General features: G+C 38.9%; 1 protein-coding gene across 3 annotated transcripts in view; it reads left to right on the top strand.

Moving 5' to 3' along the window:
• Positions 1-1165: 1165 nt before the first annotated feature.
• Positions 1166-24085, top strand: part of PPP4R4 (protein phosphatase 4 regulatory subunit 4) — a 77026-nt gene continuing 54106 nt past the window's right edge. The window contains exons 1-2 of one of the 3 annotated variants that reach the window (XM_071557612.1): positions 1166-1701; positions 2194-2267. In XM_071557612.1, coding sequence (XP_071413713.1) covers positions 1588-1701; positions 2194-2267 — 188 coding nt within the window. In that variant the 5' untranslated portion in view covers positions 1166-1587. The remainder of the gene's footprint in view (positions 1702-2193; positions 2268-24085) is intronic. The other 2 variants (XM_071557609.1, XM_071557610.1) reach the window with 2 other exon arrangements.

Genomic DNA, 24085 nt, shown 5'->3' with positions numbered 1-24085 from the left:
ACACACAGGGGACCATGTTTATTTTTTGCTAGATGGAAGCTGAGGTACTTACCAATCATAAAATAAAAGTTACTCAAATTCTGGGCAATAAACTACATATAGTATTATCTAATAATTACAATTTATGGAATTACTTTTATGCAACAAAACTTACTGGGTCATGCAGGCATTTCACAGTAATAGTAGAATATTGCACCCACTCAAAGCCTTGTGAAATATTTACAGGGTTTTTAAACTCCTGGTGTGAGTGTGGTTTGTTTAATTGTGTTCCATATAATCATTGCCATGACCACTGTCTAGAGGCCGGTGAATAGCTTGGCTCAGTAAATGCTGAGTGCAACTCTGTGAGATTCTTGTCCTGCATAATTTTACATCACTGACCCACCCCAACAAAAGCTGTCCTACCAAGTTTTTTAAAAAGATTTCATTTTCCATGCTTATTTGCCTGTGAACCAGGAATAAAACTGGTATGCCTTTATTCTGAAAAAAAAATACTCTCCCGCCTACTCCATGGTAAATCCTATGGCATCATGTATGAGGAAGACTATTCATATGAAATCTGCGCTGCTGTGTGAGTGGTGTGTAACCTGGGTCTCGAATGTAAAGCTGAAGAGTAAGAATTTAGAAAGAGTATAAATGATGTCTTTGGTGTAGATTCGTAACTTACTACTGCCCAAGGAAGTCAAATTAATATGAAAGTATTCATTGGAGGAGGAACCTGCTTTGGACTTTTCATTAAAACAGCTCATTTGCAGGTTTGTGCGGTGCAATTCCGCTTTGGCACAGCCGTAAGAGCGGGGCCAGCACCGCTGCCGGGGCCGGGCCCGCGGCGCCCCAAGGGGCGGCGGCAGCGGCGGACGAGGAGCTGTGGGGAGGCGGCAGCTGCGGGAGAGGGAGCCAGCAGAGGCCACAGCTGCGGACGAGAAGCCGCGCGGCGGGCCAGGGTAGCCCGGCGGGGCAGCCCCGACGCGGTCCGGGCTGAGGGGGCGACGCGTTCCGCCGTGCCGGCTCAGGCGCTGTTCTGCCCCGCGGAGGCCGCGGTAGCTCCGCGTTGTCCCGGTGACTGGCTCGGCGGTGCCGGCGCTGCCCCGGCCAGGCGCTCAGCCCGGCGCCGCCGCGGAGGGAGTGCGGGGCGCTGCGCTGCGGGACGGGGGCGGGAGCGTCACTGCACCGCAGCGCCCGGCCCTCCTCCCGGGCGGAGGCAGAGGCGGCTCCCGGTTCCCGCGGCGGGAGCGCCGCTCCGCGCCCTTCCCTGCCCCGCCGGTGCGGAGCGAGCCCCGCAGTCCCGGGTGCTGCGCCCAGGGCTCCGCCGTGCTCTTCTGGCGGCCGGGGGCGGCTCGATCCCCGCTGCGGACAGGGGCGGCCCCGCGATCAGGGCAAACTTGGCTCGAAACTCCCGCCCCCCGAGGCACCAGCGGCTGCCCCGGGGCTGCGGGCGCCGGACCCGCTCCCTGTCCGCCCGGGCCGAGCGGGAAAGTTTGCCGGCAGGAGGCAGGGCGGGGGCGGTGGCGCTGCCGCAGTGAGCGCTCGGTCGCGCTGTGAGCCAGGCTCGGGCACGGCGGCCGCGGCCGGAGGCTCAGCTGTTCCATGCGCCCGCTAACCTGCTCCAGGATGGATTTTAGTCAGAGCAATCTGTTTGGATACATAGAAGACCTGCAGGAACTAACTATTATAGAGAGGCCAGTACGCAGGAGCCTGAAGGTATATACCTCAAAATAGAACGATGCTTTAAAATTAATTTTAAATTGCTTCTGGTTTATTTATGCACCGATAAGTGAATCGGCAGTTTATTTTTTTTTACTGCACTAGGATACTAAACATTGTTTTCAGTCATTTTGGAATAAACAGTCTCGAATACTATATAGCAGGGACTTAATATTTTCAGTGTAAGAATATTAGGCTGGGAAAAAATAGACTAACTTAGGTCTTTAGATTAATTTATATGTGATTTGCTTATACTTAAATAGTGATAATGCCTGACATGGAACTGTGCTTCTCTGACATTCTGTCTTTTCCTGGTGAAAGATTAATTTGATTACATTTTAAATGTTGACTCGAGATTTCATTAATAAATTCAGGTTACTCATGGAACTATCCCTGGATATGTGGGGAGGAAGGAGTTGTTTTTAGAAGATTAAAATGGTGAAATAATAAGACATTGTAAACTTATAATCTCTATTTCACACTTGACAGACGCCAGAAGAAATAGAAAGATTGACAGTTGATGAAGAACTCAGTGATATTGAAAGGGCTGTTTATCTGCTCAGGTATTTCCTAAAATAGTGCTCTGAAACATTGCTGACCATCATGTTTACATACAGATTTTTTAGTGCTTTGCTCTTCACTCCTTTAATTTAATTTTCTGTCTTTCAGTAATTTTTTTACCTTGTACTATATTAGACATATAGGCAAGATAAAAACAGGTACTGTAATTTAAAGAAACTGCCCTGGAATAAGGTGCCTGTGTACATGTATAAATATTTTTGATTATTTAATATGGCCCTCACCAACACAGAGTTGTACTTAATCATCTTTATCCCTGCAGTTGATTTTGCAAGATTCCATGAGTGTTAACATTCAGGGAGTTCATATTCACTCTAAGTGAATATTCACTCATGGGCAGTTACTACAGGCTGATAACAGACCTGTACTAGCATTCTCTATATGTTCAGACTTTCAGAAGGGGAAACTTCAGAGATTAGTTTTATAGTCCTTAGGAATTACTGTAGAAGATACTATGTTAATACTTCCCTCTGTTCTGACTTTCATGTTACCTCTGTCTTGTTCAAAGTATTGAATTGCATCTACTTGAATAACTTAAATTGTGGTAGTTGAAAATAGAGATCATTCAACTACTGTTGAAAGTATAAATATTCTAAAGGATTTTGAGTTGAATACGCATTTTTTAAACAATATCTAGTAATTGGAGAACCAGCTGCAGCTCCCTCTCAGTTTGCTTATTCTATTTTAAGTGCTTTTCTAGTCTATGCCTGCACTCAATGTTTAGAATAGATATTCTTGGTGACTTAATTTTCTCTTCTTGGGATGCATGGCATTATTTTTAGGTAAGCATTTTTTCCACTAATGCTATATTTGATCGTGAGTTTTGTTTATGCTAGAATTTATTAAATAGTGGATTTTAAAACTTAATGTGCTATTAGTTACTGTAATAAAAGCAGTCTGTTGACTTCAAGGAAATTCAAAGGAAACAATGCATGTGGTGCATATCATTGAAAGGCTGTGTATCAGTTTTGGTTTTTGACTCACAAGAATCAGCATAGTTGACTTCTTTTTTTCTTTCCCTGTGTGGCAGCAAATTTCTGTGTTCTTTTCCCAATTAAAGATCACGTTTTCAGCAATCTGTCTTAACTAGATTGTTGCCTTGTTGAATGGTATATGTTCCAATTCATATCTTTCATCTTACCAATTCCTTGGTACCTGGCCTTGACCTTCTCCTGACAGCTTTATCTGCTTTCTCTCTACTTGAGCAGCTGTTCTGGAGGTATAACTTTCTTTTCCTTTTGATGACTCTTTCATTTTTGCCTCTGCATTGTTGTTCTCATTGCTGAAAGGTAGCTTCAGCTCTGCTTGATAGGCTTTGTAAGGCAATCACTTGCTCTCCAGGTATGTTAATGCAATAATCCAGTGGAAGCTTTTGGTGTTCAGTAGTATATTGCCTTTCCTGTACTGAATGGAATAAAAGTAAACATAGTTGAAAAGCTACTGTAACACTGGTAGTATCTTTTACATAATGTACAGAGATATGTACTTTTGGCTTGTCAGGAATTTTTTTTATCTATGGTAGTACAATAACCCTGCCTGTTGCTGTCTGACAGTAATGTCAGTCTGGTCTTTTTGTGCCTCATTTTCTCATACAGATGCATTATTTGCTGCCCTTCAGATTATCCCTTAGCTGGGATTCTCCTTGATATAATCCAAAAAGCCACTGCCTTTTCTGAATATCCAACTATAAAAATAGCCTTGATGAGATTAGTGGCAATTAATGGTTATTGATGCCTGTGTTATACCCCACTTGGAAAAGATGATGTTATGTCCATATATATTACAAATATTCAATAACAATGGTAGAAAGTAAATCTATTACCTTAATTATCTACAAATAATATTAAAATACTACTTGTGTCACAGTGTCTTTTATATTGCCACTTATCGAACCCTAATTTGCAAGTTGAGTCAGAATCACAGAATATTCTGAATTGGAAAGGACCCACAAGGATCGTTCCATCCAGCTATTAACTGAATGGCCCATCCAGGGATCAGACCCACAACCTTAGTGTTACTAGCACCATGCTCTAACCAACTGAGTTGAAGGCTTTAAATTTACTGAGGATTACTTTTGTATTGCTTGTACAATGCAATGGAGCTAATACTGAATGAAACCTTTGTATGCCACAGCAAAACTAATGTTTACTAATGATTTTCTGTTGAAGTTCAAAAAGAGTCTGCACATTTTAATGGCTTTTAGTCAGAATAGGAAACCCCAGCCACCTTTTTTTCTTTTCATACCCTTTCCTTTTAAAACCTTCCCCCAACTTCTGCCCACTCTTGAACTTGGGTACTCTGGTTTGCTTATATGCAGAGGTGTTGTATGTTTACTTTACTAGATAATTGTTGTTTCTAGATTTCTGCTCCCAAAGTCTTTTACTGTTGTAGTCCGAAAACGGGGATGTTGACAACCAAATTGGAGAGGAGAGTTTTCTTTTTCCCTAGTGACTGATTCTTGCTTTGCTGTGTTATATGAGAAGGTATTGATTTCCCAACTCTCACCATTTCATCAGTTCATTCTTCTTTTTACATTTCTTTTGTTCTTCACTTCTTGTTTGCCAGTAATACCATGGAATTTCTGGCATGGTCTTTTAGTTCTTGATGCTTTAAAGTTAATTGTTTTGCTCATCTGCTATCTATTTGTAACCATCTAATGATTATTTTGTATTTCCACAGTGTCTTGTCTGTATCTAGCCATGATGTATTGTCACAGGTTTTGTAAATTTCTGTTGTCTGCTTTTAAATATGGCATAGTTATATACCTACAGATACTTTTAGCACATGGTAAGTACATTAACACAATAATTCCGTTTTAGATCTCACTTTCACAGGACATAATTTCATTTTAATTGGTTTTTTTATTGTTACCTGTCATAGTTTCGTTTCACATTCTAAAGTGATAATTGTAATTTTGATAATCCTAACAAGTTTCTCTCACTAATTATTATTTTGAGTGGATGACTTTGTTTTCAGTGTTTCTTTTTTCTGCTAATACTGTTTTTCAGATAACTATATAATGAGATTGATAAGATGATCTAGCTAAGGCTGATCATTTTTAGTCACATTAATTTCCAGCTAAATCAGCTGCTTGATTTGCTCCATCATGTGGAAATAGAAATAGTTCTGCAAACAAAAGCAGAGAATTTAGTAGCTCTCCTGGTGGTTAAAGTCACTTTAGTATGACATAAGCATGAGTGAACTTCTGCTTTAGATCACTGATGCACAGAACACTCAGTTTTAATTAGGTAACGTTCTGCAATTAGACTGAGCAAGTTCTAATTTAATAAGAATGTGATAAAAAATTTGACTGTCATTTCTTTTAATCTCAATTAACCTTGCTTCTGGTTGAAGGACTGGGCTTCCTTAGACCAGATTGTCAGAGATATTTATGAACTTCCCATTGAAATCAAAAGGATTTAGGTACCTAAAGAGGAGGAGGCATCTGAGTGTCTAAGTGTTTTAGAGCTTCGGCCTGTCTGTTTGGTGGTTTCTGGAGGGTCCAACAGGAATCACTGAAGAGTTGTACTCTGCCTGTGTTTTGCATGCTGCTGGTCCAACAGGAGAACGACAGAAAAAACTGTTCATCTCAACCATGTCAGTGTCAAGATGGCTTATCATAAAACCATCAGCAAATTAAGACAAGCTGCCAGACCACACTGAAACACCTAAACAGTTTGCATTCCACCTCAGGGCATCGTGACCTGTACCAGGACATTGGCAATAAACAGCTCAGGGACAGCAATTTTAATTCCTGTTGTGAACTTTTGCCTGTAATCTTAATATCCATGTTTTCTGATGTTTTATTCATGTTATAAATTCTATTAATTTGTCTTACCATAGCTCACCCTTTTAGGGTATATGATCAAAGTTATATATTCTTTGCCTGCTGTGTATCTTGTTTTGGATGCAGGGATGCTTATTGGCACGTGCACTGCAGCGTAGTTTGTTTCCTAAGGACTTTGCTGATAGATTTCCCTGGGGCTTTTAAACTGTTGTGTGTACTGTATTATTTTGAATTCAGCTTTTTTTTTTCATTTGCGCCTGGTTAGTTTTAAAGCTTCCAGACTTTGACATTTCCGTCATATTCAAAATAACAGTGTAATAATGAGTTATTAAGGTGGAAGATTGAATTGTTTACCCTTTTGGAAACAGTATACTTTGGGTTTGAGAGATTGTATCTATTGATGAGGGAAACAACACAATCCCTCTCCAAAACATCTAAAAGCTTTGGAAGACACAATAGATATTCTATCTAGATTGGAAAGTAGTCAATGCCTCTAAACTTAGCATGACTTAAAAAACCCCAAACAACAAAAAAGTTGTACTTTATTGTAGCCACCCTTGATTAGCAAGAGTATTCTCAAATATCTAAATATCATTTAATACATTATATGTAGTTAGTTGTGAATGTCAAACCCACTACTATTTAAAAGTTTGGGTTTTTTAATTTTTGTCTAGTTTGTAGTCATGTTAGTTTTGGAAAATTTCTATGTAGATGCAGGCAACTTACTTCTGATTTTAAATTAAAGCTTTTATTTAAATGTAACTTTAGAAGCCAATTTTCTACATTGCATAAATTTTTTTTTGTCTTACATAATCATGAAAACTGACTACTCTGTTCTGATTATACAGTTTCTGGTCCTGATGCATATGTGGTGTATTGAAAGATCCAGCTATAATGTGAAGCATATTTGAAAATAATTCTTCCATCTATACTGCCAAGTTCTAAATATTAACAGAAGTATTTCTTCAGTTTTCTTTTCTCCATTTTTTATTTTGTAAATTGCAACTTAAATTTTAAAAAAGTTCATTCTGATTCACTTGGTTGGACAGTTGAACTATTTGCTTGATATAGACTGTGTTTCGCAAATAAATTAATGTATATGAAATTGATTCTTTTACCTTAAAATGAAAGGTGTACTTGTAGACTCCTAAAGTGTTGCTAAGTCACTTACTTTTATTTAAATTTAGATTTTTGCATATATTTCTGTTAATCATATTTGGTAAGTTGAAACTGCAGCTGAGGAACGAGCTGTGAATATACAGAGCAGAGTTAATATAAGTGCTTGAAGAAGCCACAAAAAAAATGGAGAGGAGAGAGAAAAATTACATTTCAGTTTTCTTTCTCAGGCCCCAGTCAGTACAGAAGGATGGCAGTGCCAGTCCTTTCCCTCTTTCAGTGATTGTGCTGTGTTTTCCCTTGTGCCTGCACAGCACATTGGGGAATTTATCTGAGGCAAACACAAAAAATGATAATTTTAAAAAAGATCAACTGTGTGATCCAGGACTTCGTGCACTCCAAAAAAGACCTGTGCAAGCACAAAGGAATTGGATAACAGCATAAGAACAAAGATTGGGAGCAGGTGAAATGTCTTTGAGACTTAGTACTTAGTTTGGCTGCCTTATGGTATTTATGCATCTAGTTTCACAGTCAAGTTATGCTGAATGAAGCTCTTCCTATATCAGAGAGGAGCTCTCCTCTCCTTTCTTTATGTGACTGCCTGTTCCTGATAAGTTTTGTGTACTAGCACAAGTGCTGTTTTAGCGAGAGTCTCAGTCAAATAAGGGAATGGATGCTAATTCTAAACTTTGTGAGATGCTTGCTTCCAAGGACAAAATGTGGAACAAAATACAAGCAACTGCTCACGCTACTGTGAGTGGGAGCATGAGCAGGGAAGTCACAGCTGGTAGGGGACTCTCCCATCAACAGCAAACCAGATTTGGTTCTGATTACTCTAATTTTGAATGTATGCTTTGAATCTGTGAAGTCAAGTGCTGTTTGAAATGACCAGGTAATATAAAGTATCATGTATTTAATGAGCCTGTTGACATTAAATGGACTTAAAGAATCATTTAAGTTGGAAGAGACCTCCAAGATCCTCGAGTCCAGCCTTTGACTGAGCACCACCATGTCAACTAAACCATAGCACTAACTGCCACATCCAGTTGTTTTTTAAAAGCTTCCAGAGATGATGACTCCACCACTTCCCTGGGCAACCTTAACTAGCCTTTCAGTGAAGAAATTATTTCTGATGTCCAACCTGAACCTCCCCTGGCACAGTTTGAGGCCTTTACCTCTTGTCCTGTTGCTAGTTGCCTGAGAGAAGAGGCCAATCCCCTCCTGGCTACAGCCTCCTTTCAGGTAGTTATAGAGGTGGATAAAGTCCCCCCTGAGGCCCCTTTTCTCCAGGATAAACACACCCAGCTCCCTCAGCTGCTCCTCACAAGATTTGTGCTGCAGACCCTTCACCAGCTCCATTGCCCTTCTCTGGACACTCTCCAGCATCTCAATGTTTTTCTTGTAGTGAGAGGCCCAAAAATGAATGCAGAATTTGAGGTGTGGCCTCACCAGTGCTGAGCACAGAGGGATGACCGTGACCCGGGTCTCACTGGCCACCCTGTTTCTGGTACAGGCCAGGATGCCACTGGCCTTGGCCACCTGGGCACACGCTGGCTCATGTTCAGCTGTTGTTGACCAGCACCCCCAGGTCCTTTTTGGTGGGGCAGCTGTGCAGCCACTCTTCCCCAGCCTGTAGTGCTGCATGGGGCTGTTGTGACCCAAGCACAGGACTTGGCACTTCACCTTATTGAACCTCATAACACTTGTCCTTGGCCCATCAATCCAGCCTGTCCAGATCCCTCTGCAGAGCCTTCCTACTCTCCAGCCCATCTTGCTGTTGTCTGCAAACTGACTGAGTATGCAGTTAATCCCGTCATCCAGATAATTGATAAAATTATTAAACAGGATTGTCTCTAATACTGAGCCCTGGGAAACCCCACTTGTGACTGGCTGCCAGCTGGGTGTAGCACCACTCACCACCACCCTCTGGGCCCAGCTATCCAGCCAGTTTTTAACCTAGCAAAGAGTGCACCTGTCCAAGCCATGGGCTGTGAGCTTCTCCAGGAGAATGATATGGGAAAAGGTGTCAGAAGTTTTGTTAAGTCCAGGTAGACAACATCTACAGCCTACAACACCACTAACTGGTTCACCTGGTCATAAAAGATCAGATTCTGGAAGTCTGTGTGAGAGCTGCGACGTGTGAGTTGAGGTAGCTCTTCCTTATGCATTGTCAAATTCTTTGGAGATGTTAATCATGTTTCAGAGCATCTTTGTGTGTGACATAATAGAAGAAACTAGGTAGCTGTGTGGATGTGTTTTTTTATATTAAACACAGTTGAAAAAACCTGTGGGTTTTCTTCTAAAAATTGTTTGGTTGTCCTAGGAAAACCTTATCATCCTGTCCTAGAAACGTTCTACACAGGAATATCCAGCTAAATATTTTCCATGTTTCTTTCTTTCTACATAACTGATCCCGTACAGATATAGCATGTTGCTCAGCAGGAGGCTGAGTTTCTTTTGGTTTTGTTTAGATGAGCACTGGCATTTAATAAATAACTTTAACAGCTGCACAGTTCATTTTGAGATGGCACATAATTAATGTATAATTATAATAATTCTCCTTTATATCACCTTCCTTAGAAAGTTAACAGTGTTTATAATAACATTTTGTACTTGCAAGGAGCTTTTATCCTCATTCTTGCCCGATATTACTAATTTATGTTTTTATCCTTTGCCTGATTTGGCAAGAGATGATAGTATTTCACTAGTTTATGTCAGGACCTGGAAATACTGGAGGTGGGAAAATGTAGTATTTTGTGTTAGAATACATCAAAGATCAGACTTCTCAAAGACTAGGTCAAGTTGTCCATTTATGGCAAATCTGAGTACACTTTCACATGATAGTACCCTGTAAAATAATGACTGTTGTATTCAAGTGGCTGAAACACAAGTATTTAGCCAGTTTCTGTAGAGTCATAGAAAGTTTGGGTTAGAAGAGATCAAAGATTTTGTCATTTCAGCTCCCCACCATGTACAGGGACACCTTCCACTGGACCAATTTGCTCAGGGCCCCATCCAGCCTTTCCAGGAATACTTTCAGGAATGGAACATCCACAACTTCTCTGGGCACCCTGTTCCAATACCTCAAAACCCTCACAGTAAAGAATTTCTTCCTAATATTCAGTCTAAACCTACTCTCTTCAGTTTGGAGCCTTGTCCTATTTTCCTATCACTGCCTGCCCTTGTAAAAGCGCTGGAGCCTTCTCTTCTGCAGGCTGAACAATCCCAATTCTCTCAGCTTTTCCTCACAGGAGAGGTGCTCTATCCCTCTAATTGTCCTTGTGGCCCTCCATTATTCTTGCTCTGACATGTTTGTGTCCTTTTTCTGGGCTGAGGAGCCCAGAGCTGGACACAGTACTCCAGGTAAGCTCTAAGCAGCATGGAGTAGAGGGGGAGAGTCATCTCGACCTGCTGGTCATGCTGATTTTGATGTAGCCCAGGTTACTGTTGACTTTCTGGGCTGCAAGTACACTTTGCTGGCTTGTGTCCAGCCTCTCGTCCTCCTGCACCCCCAAGTCCTCGACAGGGCTGCTCTCAATCTCTTTATCCCCCTGCCTATATTGATACTGGGGATTGCCCCATCCCAGATGCAGCATCTTGCATTTGGCCTTGTTAAATCTCGTGAGGTTCCAGCAATACTTAGCTTGGTGGTGGTGTCAAATTTGCTGAGTATGCACTTGATCCCTTAGTCTGTGTCATTAAGGTCATTAATTAAGGTACTAAGTAACACTAGTTCCAGTACAGACCCCTGAGGGACACCACGCATCACTTGAGCCACTGACCATTATCCTCTGGGTGCAACCATCCAAACACTTCCTTATCCATTGAACGTGTTTTGAGGACTACTTTGTTGGAGGCATAGGAAGCCCTTCACATGTAATAGTGTGATACTTCCACGGCCCTGCAACTCTTACTCCACTTCATTTGTTGCTCACACAAAGAAGAAACAGCAGTTAGTACTGATCTGGTTACTCTTTCCCTAAAAGCAGTATAGTAGCATCCAGCATTAGCTGTCCCAACAATCTGAATACTCTGAGAATCTTCAGAAGAACGATTCTTAGTACTGATAAACATGTGTTTTGCATTCAAGGCTATTTAAATACTCTTCTGAATCTGCACAAGACAGGGCAGATAACTCTCTGTTATCACAGACTAATGGAATCAGAGAATGCTGAGCTGGAAGGGACCCACAAGGATCATCGAGTCTAATTCTCAACCCTGCACCCATTCTCAAGAGTCATACCATGTGCCTGAGAGTATCATCCGAATGCTTCTTGAACTCTGTCAGGTTTGGTGCTGTGACCACTCACCTGAGGAGCCTGTTCCAGTGCCCAATCACCCTTTGGGTGAAGAACCTCTTTCTAATGATCCAACTTAAACCTCCCCTGACACAACTTCAGGCCACTCCATTGGGTCCTGTCACTGGTCATGAGAGTAAAGAGTTTGGTACTTTTTTGGTTCCCCTCGAGGCCCTTCATCATCTTTGTTGCTCTCCTCTGGATGCTCTCTGAGAGCTTAGTATCTTTTTTATATTGAGGTGCCCAAAACTGCACACAACATTCAAGGTGTGGTCGCCCCAGTGCAGAGCAAAGTGGGACAATCCGCTCCCTTGACCTGCTGATGATGCTTTGCCTGATGCCCCCATGCCTCCTGGCTGCCAGGGCACTGCTGACTCATAGTCAACTGGCCATTGACCAGGACTCCCAGGTCCCTTTCTGCAGCACTGTGTTCCAGCATCTCATTCCCCGGCCTATGTACTTCTGCAGTTGCCCTTCCCAGGTGTGGAATCCAGCACTTTCCCCTGTTGTACTTCATATGGTTGGTGATTGCCCAGTCCTCTTAATTTGTCGAGATCTCTCTGCAGGGCCTCCCTGCCCTTGAGGAAGGCAGCAGCTCCTCCCAGTTTTATGTCATCTGCAGACTTGCTCAGTATCCTTTTCAGTGCTTTATCCAAGTCATTTATGAAGATGTTGAAGAGCACAGTGCCCAAGATGGAGCCCTGTGAAACCCCACTAGTGACAGGTCTCCAGTCCACTATTACCCTTTGTGCTCAACTTGTGAGCCAATTGCTCACCTACCACATGATGTGTTTATCCAGCTGTGTACTGTGCTGTGTTCATATTTGCTGCACTTTAAACTATGTGAAGTTGTTTTACTGATTATACTTTAAGTACTTCAGGAACTAGGACTGCAGGCATGGACTTGTATCTGTTCCTCAGAAGATATGCTAGGACAAAATAATTTGGAATGAGACAAGAAGTAGCTTTGTTGAGATTTTCAATTAATCCTGTTCTCTGGGGTAAACTTGTAGAACTGTTCATTTAGCTATTTTTAGAGTTAACACTAGTAATACTAATATTTTTGTCCTTGTTCTACCAGCTAGTACTCTAAATGCCACTGATTTACCCTGGATTTTGTCAAGCCTTGGAGCCCATAGCTTTGTGTCATGGGGAAAAAAATAGAATTATTTAATCACTTAAACAGAAATTTTTACACTGGGAAAAGAGAATGGGAATGTAGACAGGTCTTGAGACTGAGAAACTCAAGGAGGTCTCCATTATTCATTGAGAAGTTCTCCAACTTTGTAAGGGCATTTTACTTAAATCTTTTAGGGGCAGCTTTTTGTATAAGAGAAGTTCTCTTTTAGGTCTTGAAAAAAAACTGAAAAGGAAATTGAATTGATCTGTGTAGTAAGAATTTCTATTGACACAGTCCGGCAAAACCCATATTACACCTAAAGAACCAACTGTTTAAATTCTGCATAATTACAGGACTCTGTACGTGAAAAAGAAGGTTGCTTCAGATTCTAAAACAGGTCAGAAGTGACATCTTTAGCCTAACACAGTTATGTCCTTGTGTAAGGATTTTTAAATGTAGACTAGTGATATAAAAGTGCAGTGGTGTGAATTGTATGTAACTGAGTTGTTACTAAAACCCACCCTTTGAGAATTAACACGTCAGTGGATTCTTACATCTTGATTCTCCCTTCCTCCCCCAACACCCCGATTTGTATTGCCTTCCTGGATCAGGTTGTGTATGGGCCTTTCCAGTCTGAACAGTAACAGTATCCTTTGCAGGCTTTGAAAATAAGGGTTCTCTAACTGTTATGCCTCAGTCTCTTAAAACTAGTTTTACATGACTGTCACATGCGTTGCAGTTCTTGAGCTTGCTCCTCTCTTCATGAATGTCCTTGCTGCTCTCATGGAGACACTTCTTGACAAGATAGAGTTTTTCCCATTGAATCCTAATTCCTTATAAGCTATTAGATGAACATATCTATATACAGAAGAAAATTATCTTTCTGCTTTATGAGTAATAATTAAACAGAATGAGGGAAGATGCAAAGAACCACTTGGAAACTCCTGCTAAATTTCTTGAGTACATCTGTCTGAGACATGCTTTATTGCCTCTGCCTGATTCTTTTACATAAGCAGGAAAATGTACTAGATATTTCAAATCCCTGTGATTATTTGAATGGACTCTCGAATGGCGCAGGTATTCTTATTTAAATTCTTCCATTTAGCTTCTTTTGCTTTCAAATAAATGTGACTGCGTGTTTCTCTTTGCAAAACGTTACCCTGTGAGGGGTTAATGTTAAGGAATAAAAATACCAGACTCTGGATATATATCTTCATATCTTGGTAGCGGTTGTTTCAGCAACAGTTCTTTATTCCATGTTACATGACTGTGAGTTCTGAGAATGTGTACAACTCTCGTGTAGAGATGAACTGAGTCATTCCTTGTCGGTCATATCAATTCAGAGCAGGACCAAGGGGAACAGCTGTGCTTTATTGAACTCATTAACTATTGTTGGAATCATCCTGCCCATCTACCCCTTACACACTAATGGGATTTAGGCACCTGCCAGTTTCCTAACAAAGTACAGACAGACAGTACTTCTTAGTCATTGCATAATTCCAAATAACAGTAGTTTTGTTTACAGAAACATGCTACACTGGGATTTTAGCCCCCGTGTTTCTCTGTATGCCTACTGCCGTGTTCTTCCACTGTTCTTAAATTTACCATAGCACAAGAAAGTCAGATTCAGGCAGTGTCTAAGCAGGGATGGATGAAGTGGCATGAATGGAATTGCATCAGTTTAAGTGTGTATAACACAAGCTGAGTATAGTAACCAGCGATTGTTTTACTGATTTAATCTACTTAGAGTAGCCAGGAAGGTGCTTGTAGAACTTCAGACATTTTATTTAAACTTACTCAGTAATAACATTGCATTTTGCTTGCTTTAGTTTATGTTTACAAAATGGGATGATTTACTGTTTTCTTGTGCTGCATGAGAAGTTCAGCTGACCTGCTTGTGGTCTGACTTTCCAAGGTAGTATGTATTGTTTTTTTTCTCTTCCCCTCTCTGCTGAAATTGTTTGGTAACTTCTATTACCAAGAGTATATTGAGAAGGCTGAACTAGGGATAGTAAGAAAATGCTTTAAACATGATAACTGTGTTTGTTTATAAATACAAATTGTTTGTATTGTCTCTGACAGAATAAACATATGTAAAAGAGAAATGTGAAAGGCATCTGCTTCAATGTGCTTATTTACATGGTAATATTACTTACATTGTTGTACAGCCTTGGAGATCAAAATGCTGTCTTTAAAGGGAGAAACAGAAAAGATGCCATTTTCACTGCTGAAATTGTAACTCAGCTTTTTGTGGGGGAGGATTTATGTCCATATTAAATAGCAAAACATGAGTCACTGCCTCATTGCTGCTTGCACCAAAATTCTTCTGTTATAAACAGTTAATCTCTTTTATATAATTTAATTTCAAAGCTCAGGATTAGGATACCTATTTTTCTGCCATTTAGGGAGCTAGAAGTTAGGTTATGGTCTTCAGGGCAAGATTTAAATTTATTTTCGGTTTTGCAACTGCATCAAGTGCTAACCACTAAATCAATGGAGAAAAGAATTATGAATACTTAAAATTACTCTACTTCTTTACTAGAGGTTTTAATCCAAGAGTATGTCTATTTCCTCTTATTTTTATCACAATGTAAAACCAGATGTAGGTGTAATTTAAGGTTTACTTGTAATTTCTTTTGCACCTTGCATGCTTGTTGTATTATACACAAAGAAAATACTTGCATCAGGAGTTTGTAATAAATTATTAGGTGCATACTGCTTTAATCACTTGAACCATCCCACCTATTGAAAATACTGTGATAGAGAGTATATTGATCAATAAAATTAATATCCAGATCTGTGTATCTTACATATTTATTGCCCATTCCAAAGGTATTAATAAATACTTTTCAATTGCCTCATCTTGCTTCCTGATTAAATGAAGAAAGTGGTTTTGGTCTTTTTAGATGAAAAACAGGAATGTGGAAGCTTTTGGATCTATTGTGTATAATGCCCCTCACTTCTACAATCGATGAGTTGAAAATTATTCTAAGTAGATTTTAGTACTTCATAGGTCATTTGAGATGTTCATGACTCACTTTACCTCCTTTTTGGTTAAAGGATACAAGTACTAGGTGGTTTTTTTTTAAATTCTTTTACTCCCACTTATAGAGTCCACTATACAAAAGACTGTTTTTTTCCCCAAATGCTACTCCTTCCCTTGCATCTTATTTTAGTTCTTTGCCCTCATGCCTGTTACTGAAGGTTTGCCTTATGTTCAGTGTCTTCAGGGCACTGCACATTGGATACCAGTTGAGATGGTTTGTATGACATCTGTGAAGACTTGTGTAGGCCTGTGGTACTTACATAGAACTTTGGAGCTCTTTATGCATTAGAATAACATTGTTATCTTAAGCACTGTATGCTATGTGTAAGGTAGATTCTGCCAATAGATATCCACTTGCATGAATGCGTCATCAGATACCTAATAAAAGTATTGTTCATGAAAATAATATGTTGTGTTAATATTCCACCATGCATTTATACAAAAAATTTACTGTCCTGCACCTTTTAGTGATCAGTTAATTCTGTTCTTTTTTAGTAACAAACCATAGGGAGAAGGGGAGTGGGGGGGGGGGAAGGCATGGTATGCAAATGGTATTGTGTCAGTGGTTGCCTTTTACTGTTATTTTTCTTTTTTTTTCTGTGCAACTTTTTCTTCATCAGAATGATATTAATACTAATATAGTAAATAGATAAGCCAGATATTCTGGTGGCTGGCACTGAGTATATGCTGTGAAGGATGACATGAGCATATCTGACTTGCATTCAAAGGAAAGAGATATTCTTCCAGAGATGATTCTGTACTAATTTTAGTAAATGTAGGTGGAATTGCTGGTAAATACTTTTATTTAGTCTTTCCATTGCAGAATGTCAACTCTTTTGGTATAATTGTACCATTAGAAGTAAGTTAAAATATGAGTGTGTCAGAAAAAATAATCTAACTCTAAAAGGCCATTTAAGATTATTGTAGTGATTTTGAAGGTAGGGAATGTTATTAGGATTATAATTGCTTAAACATAATTGAGTAATGTTGTGGTGTAACCTCAGCCAGCAACCGAGCCTTACGCAGCCGCTCACTCACTCCTCCGCCAGTAGGATCTGGGACAGAATAGGAAGGGTAAAAGCCAGAAAACGTGTGGGCTGAGATAAAGACAGTTTAATAGGGAAAGCAAAACCACACACTCAAGCAAAGAAAATCAGGGAATTAATTCACTGCTTCCCATGGGCAGGCAAGTGCCATCTCCAGGAGAGCAGGGCCACATTACACAGAGACTTAGGCAGACAAATGCCATCTCTCCAAAAGTCCCCCCCTTCCTCCTTCTTCCTCCCACTTTATATACTGACCATGATGTCGTATGGTCTGGAATATCCCTTTGGTCAGTTTGGGTCACCTGTCCCAGTTGTGTCCACTCCCAGCCTCCCACGCACTCCCAGCCTCCTCGCTAGTGTGGCGGTGTTAAGAGCAGAAAAGGCCTTGCTCTATTTAAGCACTCAGGTAAAAGCAAAAAACCTTGGTATTACCAACCCTGTGTTCAGCACAAAGCCAAAACATAGCCCCATACTAGCCACGGTGAAAAAATTTAACTCTACCAACCAAAACCAGCACAAGTAGACAGGAGACTTCTGATGGTGTGCTCATAATGACTTTAACATGAATGCAAATATGGATTAATTATCTGTATGTATAATGCTCATTTTTATCTACTCTTTGAAATTATTCTGCCAGAGAGCTGGAAATTTGAAAGACTTGTGTCATCACTTCGTTTATTATGTTAATTGTATTATCTGGTTTGATTGTCTATTCACTCCAAGCTATATGGAACAAATCTTAAATATTTTTGGGGGACATTGCTGACTCTTTCTTCATTTTAATTATGTAGCTGAATCTCATCCTAATTCTCAAAGTTAGCATGAATCAAGTAAAGCACTTTTTTGTTTGACAGAACATGAATCAGCAACAGCTTGAAATTGAAGCAGTAATTAGTTATTTACATGTTTACCTCAGAAGGCTGCCTTTGATCTATGGTCGCTTCTAATGGATGAGAAAGCAGCACTACAGTTTGCTATTTGACATTGTATTGCTGATGCACGTAACTGCATCAGTCTCAAGTAGATGTCCAATACTGCTTGAAAATACGAATACTACTACTGTGAATACTACTTGAATAATGAATAGAAGGTGAACCAGCAAGGTTTTCCACTTCTGATTTGTCTGAAAACTGGCTCATAGGAAGAGTAAATTCACAGTTTTGTGTTAATTTTTTAATTATTTTTTTTTCTTTTGAGTAACTAGGCCCCTTGAATATGACAGCAATAATTTTATAAAAACTTAACCATTTGAAGTAATTCGGAGCCCACAGATAGATTTCTTTGGTTGGGAATAAAGCTGCTTCTACAGCTAAAGCTTCAGAAGAGTTTCTAAAATTTCAGATACATTTTTCAGTGCTTACAAATGTACTCCTATATTTTTCAAACTGGAACATAAGCTGCACTTATTAGATATGATACCTATGTACTTGCAATATGTAGATGTATAGGTATATCTATATACAATATCTAAGATATCTAGACATGTTTCTTTTACATATAAGGGATAAATCTTCAAACCTTCGAGTTTGGTCTCTTTAGACTTTTTTATATTTATTTTCCTCATAGCTTTTAATTCATTCACTGTACTCATACACTGTATATTCATTCTGTACTGTTATTTATAATGTCTGTATGGGTCTTTTAAATTTGCATTTTCTTTTGATCCAGTCTGTGATTTTGAAAAGTGCTGGTCAACTCATGAGCAAAGTATGTTTTATTTATCATTTGTCTATGTTTTACTGCTGATGCAGCAAGTTTGGTTTTGTTGTTATGGAACTTACAAGCTTATTCTAAAAGTTTGAATTTTTTGACATACAGGTAAAAAGTTCTGCTTGTACTTTAATCTTAGGCGGTTATGATTATTTCAGCCTTTTACCATGGTCTTCAAAATAAAACAAGCTATTGCCTCTACAGAAAAGTCTTTTATATGAAGCCAGGCAGATACAGACAGAAAGACCAGTAACAGTTGCTTTCCTAACCTTTAATGTGCTTTCCTTAATGGTGTGCAGAGGAATTCCTAATGGAATTAGTATAGTATAATTGTTTTAAAATTACTGAGGAGACTCAAAGCAAGGGTTGAGATCAAAGGGAGTGGCAGCTCCTGTCAATAAATCTTGAAAAAATTGACAAATTTTTAGACCCATGAATTAGTTTACTGAAAGAGAGATTGAAATATGTAGCTATGGCTTTCTGGTTCAAGAAACTATTATTCTCATCAGTTTCCACAACTATTGAATTAGAGTTGCTATGAAAAAAAATATGGAATTGGTACAAGATGGAATATGTTATAGTCAGAGAGGATGAGAAGGCATGATAGAAAGACAAACACATGGTAATAAGGTGGTAGTTTTGGATCTGCTGTTTGTAGTGCCCCACACATGTAAGACCTACAAGCTGAAGAAGACTCTAAGTATATTTTACTATTTATTGGGTCATTTAAAGTTTTTGTCTCTCTGATGCCACAAATAGCTAAATGTGCACATGAAATATATTGGTATTAAAAAAAAGGCTGGAGAATGAAAAGAGATCCTGCATCTAAATTAGACTATGAGAGAAATTTAGGTCAATAGAAGTAATTTGCCCTTCTAGAATTTGCTTAGCATCTGTGATTTTTTTTTCCACTTCCAGTGTAGAAAAAGTGCAGGCCTTGTACTTTTTCAGAAAACTTCTTATATCACATAATGCATGCTGTAAAATGACAAATCATGTTGAAAGTGAAAATTATAAATTCTGGGTCAGTGAGTGAGGACTGGCAGAATGAAGAATAATCCCAGCTCCTAGCTGATTTTTGCTATATCACCTGGGAATGGGAAATTGCATTATCTTGATCCTGGAGTGAAAAGTTGATCTAGATTTTACTTGTGAAGTTTAGACTCAAAAAATGCCAAGATGAATTCTACCCAGAGACCATACAAAATGCAATATGTGTTATAGGACTCTAAGGAAGAGGAAACATTTATCTTCTAGGAGTTCATAACTTTGATATGTTGATGAAAAATATGTTCCTTTGAGGCACTTTTTATATTCTTGAAACTTTTTTTAATTCAAGGGAGAAAAGCTTAATGTTTACTCACAAGAATTAGTGTATAAACTCACAGAAACAGATGATATTAGGAAGAATGAAATTATTGTGTCATTACATCACTTTTGTTTTGGCTCAGGAACAGAAGGGAGTATCTATATGATTTGGACATTCTCCTTTCTCACTTTGACAGATGTGCAGAAAGCAAACAGAAATAACAAACTCAGTTGATCAAGCTGATCTTGGTAAACAAAGTTACTGTGAATACAAAACTACTGTGCAGCTAAATCTGGGGGTTTTATTCTTACTTTAATTGCACTGGAAGCTTCTTGTGTAGTGTTGCATGTTCAGATATGTACTAACATGAAATTAGTTTCTTAGTATATAGACTGTGTAAACTTTATTCAGATGTGCTGTAAAATACCATGGGGACATATGTCTTAAGCAGAAGATTAGGATGAGAAAAGGGGTTTGAAAATTGGATTTTACTGGAAAAGGGTTACAATGTCAATTGAAAGGAGATGCTCGGTCTATGATACTATTAGGACTTCTGACTTCTTGCAAATTGATACTAATATGGTGTTACAGTTTCAGGTTAATTTTATTCTATTTTATTTTCAGCAAAGTTACAGAAGCCTAAAAATAAAGTTTCTTCTCCTTATTTGCTCTGGCTAGACAGCAAAGGAAGAGAGGAAAGGAGGGAAGAGTTAAAAGACAACTGTCTGATGCTTCTTTGGCCCCATCAAATTCTTGGACTTAGATTGGTTTATATCCCTATTCTAGAATTTCTGTAAATTTCATATAAAGTCTTGCATACATAAATGGTATAATGTATTAGTACATACAGAAAAAAGCCATTGGCTTCTAGGAGAATTTAAATTAGTTTTGTGGTTGATCAGGGTGGTGCCCAGCTAACTGCTCTTCAGAAGATTTTCTGACAGTGAAGAAAGTTCAGCATATACAGTTTAGGAGCCCAAATATTGTATTTTAATACACAAGATTAGTTACAATATATAAAATAGTTCATATGTTACATAGATCTATGTATGTGTGTGTAAATGAGTTAAAGTTTTTAAATTCTTGTACTAACTTCTTTTGATTTGGAAGCCTCCTTTTTTTAGGAGCTGCTGTACAATGCCAGATTATCTGATTTTTAAAATATGCGCCAAAAGTCTTGTTTATCTTTGCCATTTCAAGTACTAGGGCAAATTATCCGATAAAGAATAATTTTGATTCCAGATACTTCTTATTTGAATTAGCAACATGGTGGAGGATGAAAATGTTGTACAAAGAATTTTGTACAGCACTTATGGTCTATAAAATCTCCCTTGTAATATATAGAGTCAAAGCTGTGTTAATGATTGTACAGCTCACAATTCTCTGTGTTTGTTCAACTGAGGCTCTTAAAGAATTTATTTTAACAATATGACCGATCTTTTCATGGGACTAGCTCAGTTTATGATATACTTACTACAGTAAATGTCAAATAGATGTTCAGATACTCCTCTTACATAATTTATATTTAAAGAAGTACAATTGAAATGTAAGGATACATAACATGAAATAAAAGGAAAGTTACTGCTTTGCAGCAGTCTAAAAAAAGGGTTGTACTTCTACAGAAAATACCAGATTGTATTTTATCAAAAGAGTATTCTCCTTAAAATAAAATGAAAACTAGTCTTAAAATGACACATCACTATTTGTGATTTCAAGACGTTTTTCTGCTTTCTAGATTTTTTTGCCCTTTTTGTTGCTAAAAAACTTAAATCAGCCAATCAAAGACAAAAAAAAAAACCCTCACCCTTGTAAAAGTGTTAATTTTCACTTAGTAAAATGAGTATCAAGAAAGCAGTGTAACAAATTTTAAGTCTGTGTCTACCCATCTGCGTAGGAAAGGTTGCTATGTAAAAATGTTCACCATAAAATAAAGGGGATTCTTAAAGGAAGTTTTATGGGCCACACACTTTGATCCTATTGACAGGAGTATTTATCTGGATTTCTAGTTTGCCTTGGCAACAGCAGATTATTGTACAGAAGAACAGAAGTCCTGGAAGGACAATTGAAATTGAAGCATTCTGAATAGGATAAATTTTGTCAGATACTGAGCTTTTATACAAATAGGAAATTAAGTCTAGGATTTACGAGTTGCAGTCACAGGGTAGTTTAAGTTGTTGGGGACCCCTGGAAGTCATTTGGTCCAATGCCCTGCTTAAAATAGGGCCAACTTCCAAGTCTGATGTAATTAGATGTTAGATCAGGTTGTGCCAGACATTTTCCAGATGAGTTATGAATGTCTCCACAACCTTCAGACACCCTTTTTCAAGTTTCTAAGTTCTTTGTTAATTTTGTCTTCTACTACCCAGTTAATTACTGAATACTTCATTAATTTTTTAATCTTGCTATTCTAGTCCCCCACTCATTGAAGTTGATAAATTTTTGCTTCTCTTTTCAACAAGTACTGATTAATACCAACACAGAACATTTAGAATCGTGCACTGAAAAATAACATCACTTATAGGGTGTTAAATCTGTAATCCTCTGCAGCCATCCATCAGAACTTCTAGGCTTGTAAAACTTAAATTACACAAAGCATGGACTTCAGTGGTTGATTCACCAATGGCAATGCAACAAACCGTTTTTGCTGAACTGGAACAGTTAGCCACAGTGTTAAAGAAAAGTCTGTTCAGAAACTGGGCTTTAGTTAGTGCTTGGGTAAACATTGTACCTCAGTCTTCTTTACGGTACTCTATTATGCTCTTGTCATCCTGTTTTGGAGGCTAGTGTGAATGAAGGAGGGAGAGATGGAAATCTACCTTTTTTAAGCTCCTCTGTGGTAATATTGTCTTGGGGAACATTCAGTGATTAGACTTTCTTCATGCTGTAGAAGGAATTGTAGTTCTTCCATCCATTTCCAGATATAAATGTTTCTAATTAAGTACCCAAGGACTTTTAAAAATTTTCTTTGTTCTTATTTTGTAGAATTTGTTTTTAAAAATGCTTCAAAAATCTTTAAAAAAGAAATCTTGTTGTCTTCCCTGAGCTTCATGAAAGTTTGTACATTTGGAAACACCTATCTTGAATATAATCATAATAAGTTTTTGTGGGAAGGGACCTCTGGAGATCATCTAGTCCACCACCCTACCAAATGTAGTGTCAATTAGAGCAATATATTCAGTCTTGTCCTGAATTCAGGATTTTAAATCCTATGGATGGAGACTGTACTGCCTGTGTGGGCAGCTCATTCCAATATTTGAACACTGACATAGAAGAAGTTTTTTTTTAAAGGTTTAACTGGAACTTCCTGTGTATTGAATTTGTTTCCATTGCTTCTCATCCTGTCACTGGGCACCTCTGGGAAGAATCTGCCTCTTTCTTCTTTAGTGTCTCACATCAGATTTTATACGTATTAAATAAGGCCCTCAGACTTTCTCTTCTCAAGATTAAAAATTCCTGTTGTCTAAGCTTCTGCTCAAATATTAGATGCTGTAATCACTTAATCATTTTAGTAGCCCTTCAATGGATTCACTGCTGCCTGTCTATGACATTCTTGTATCGAATAGAGAAGAATATTCGCTTTCCTGGAGCTGCTGGTGATGTTCTTTTGAGTGCAGTGCAGGATGCTGTCAGCTACCTTTGCTGCAAGAACACATTGTTGGCTCCTGGTCATCTTTGTGTCCACTGGGACCTCCAGTTCCTCTCCTGCCAAGCTGCTTTCCAGTTGGCTTGCCCCCAGCCTCTACTGGTGCACAGGGGTATTCCTCCATGGCTACAGAACTTGCATTTCCTGCTGTTAAACTTTGAAATATCCCTGTTGGTTTGTTTCTCCAGTTTCTTGAATCAGCAGAGTAATTTGGTCTGTCGAGTGCTCCTTCTGGTTTTGTGTCATCTGCATACTAACTAGGGGGTGCGCTCTGTCCCATCATCCAGGTCATTAATGAAAATAATTGCCCCCAGTAGACCCATGAGGTAAAGCACCTGTGGGTGACTTCCTGGCCACTCACCACAGCCCATTAGGCTCAGTAGTTCACTTAGTTTTCAGTCCACATCACTGTCCACTTGTCTAGCTTGTACTTCATTGGTTTATTTAAGGGAAAATAATGGGAGACAATGTCAAAAGCCTTGCTGAAATGTTAAACAACTTCCATGATGTCAGCCAGTCATCATGTTGGATGGTCAGGCATGATTTCACCTTCTCAAATCCAGGCTGACTACTCCCAGGCACTTTTTTGTCCTTTGTATGTTTGTAAATGGTTTCTAGGAGGTTTTGCTCCAGTCTCAAAGTAGTCCCAAATATCATGTGGACTTCATTTGTGAAGGTAGAAGAAACAAATAAAACCAAATACAGGGGCTAGAGGGAAAGGGTTAGT

The sequence above is a fragment of the Pithys albifrons genome, chromosome 6 (genome assembly GCF_047495875.1).
Source record: "Pithys albifrons albifrons isolate INPA30051 chromosome 6, PitAlb_v1, whole genome shotgun sequence".
In the NCBI taxonomy this organism is placed as follows: Eukaryota; Metazoa; Chordata; class Aves; order Passeriformes; family Thamnophilidae; genus Pithys; species Pithys albifrons.
The sequence above is the reverse complement of the archived record's forward strand: the minus strand, read 5'-3'. Positions and strand labels throughout refer to the sequence as shown.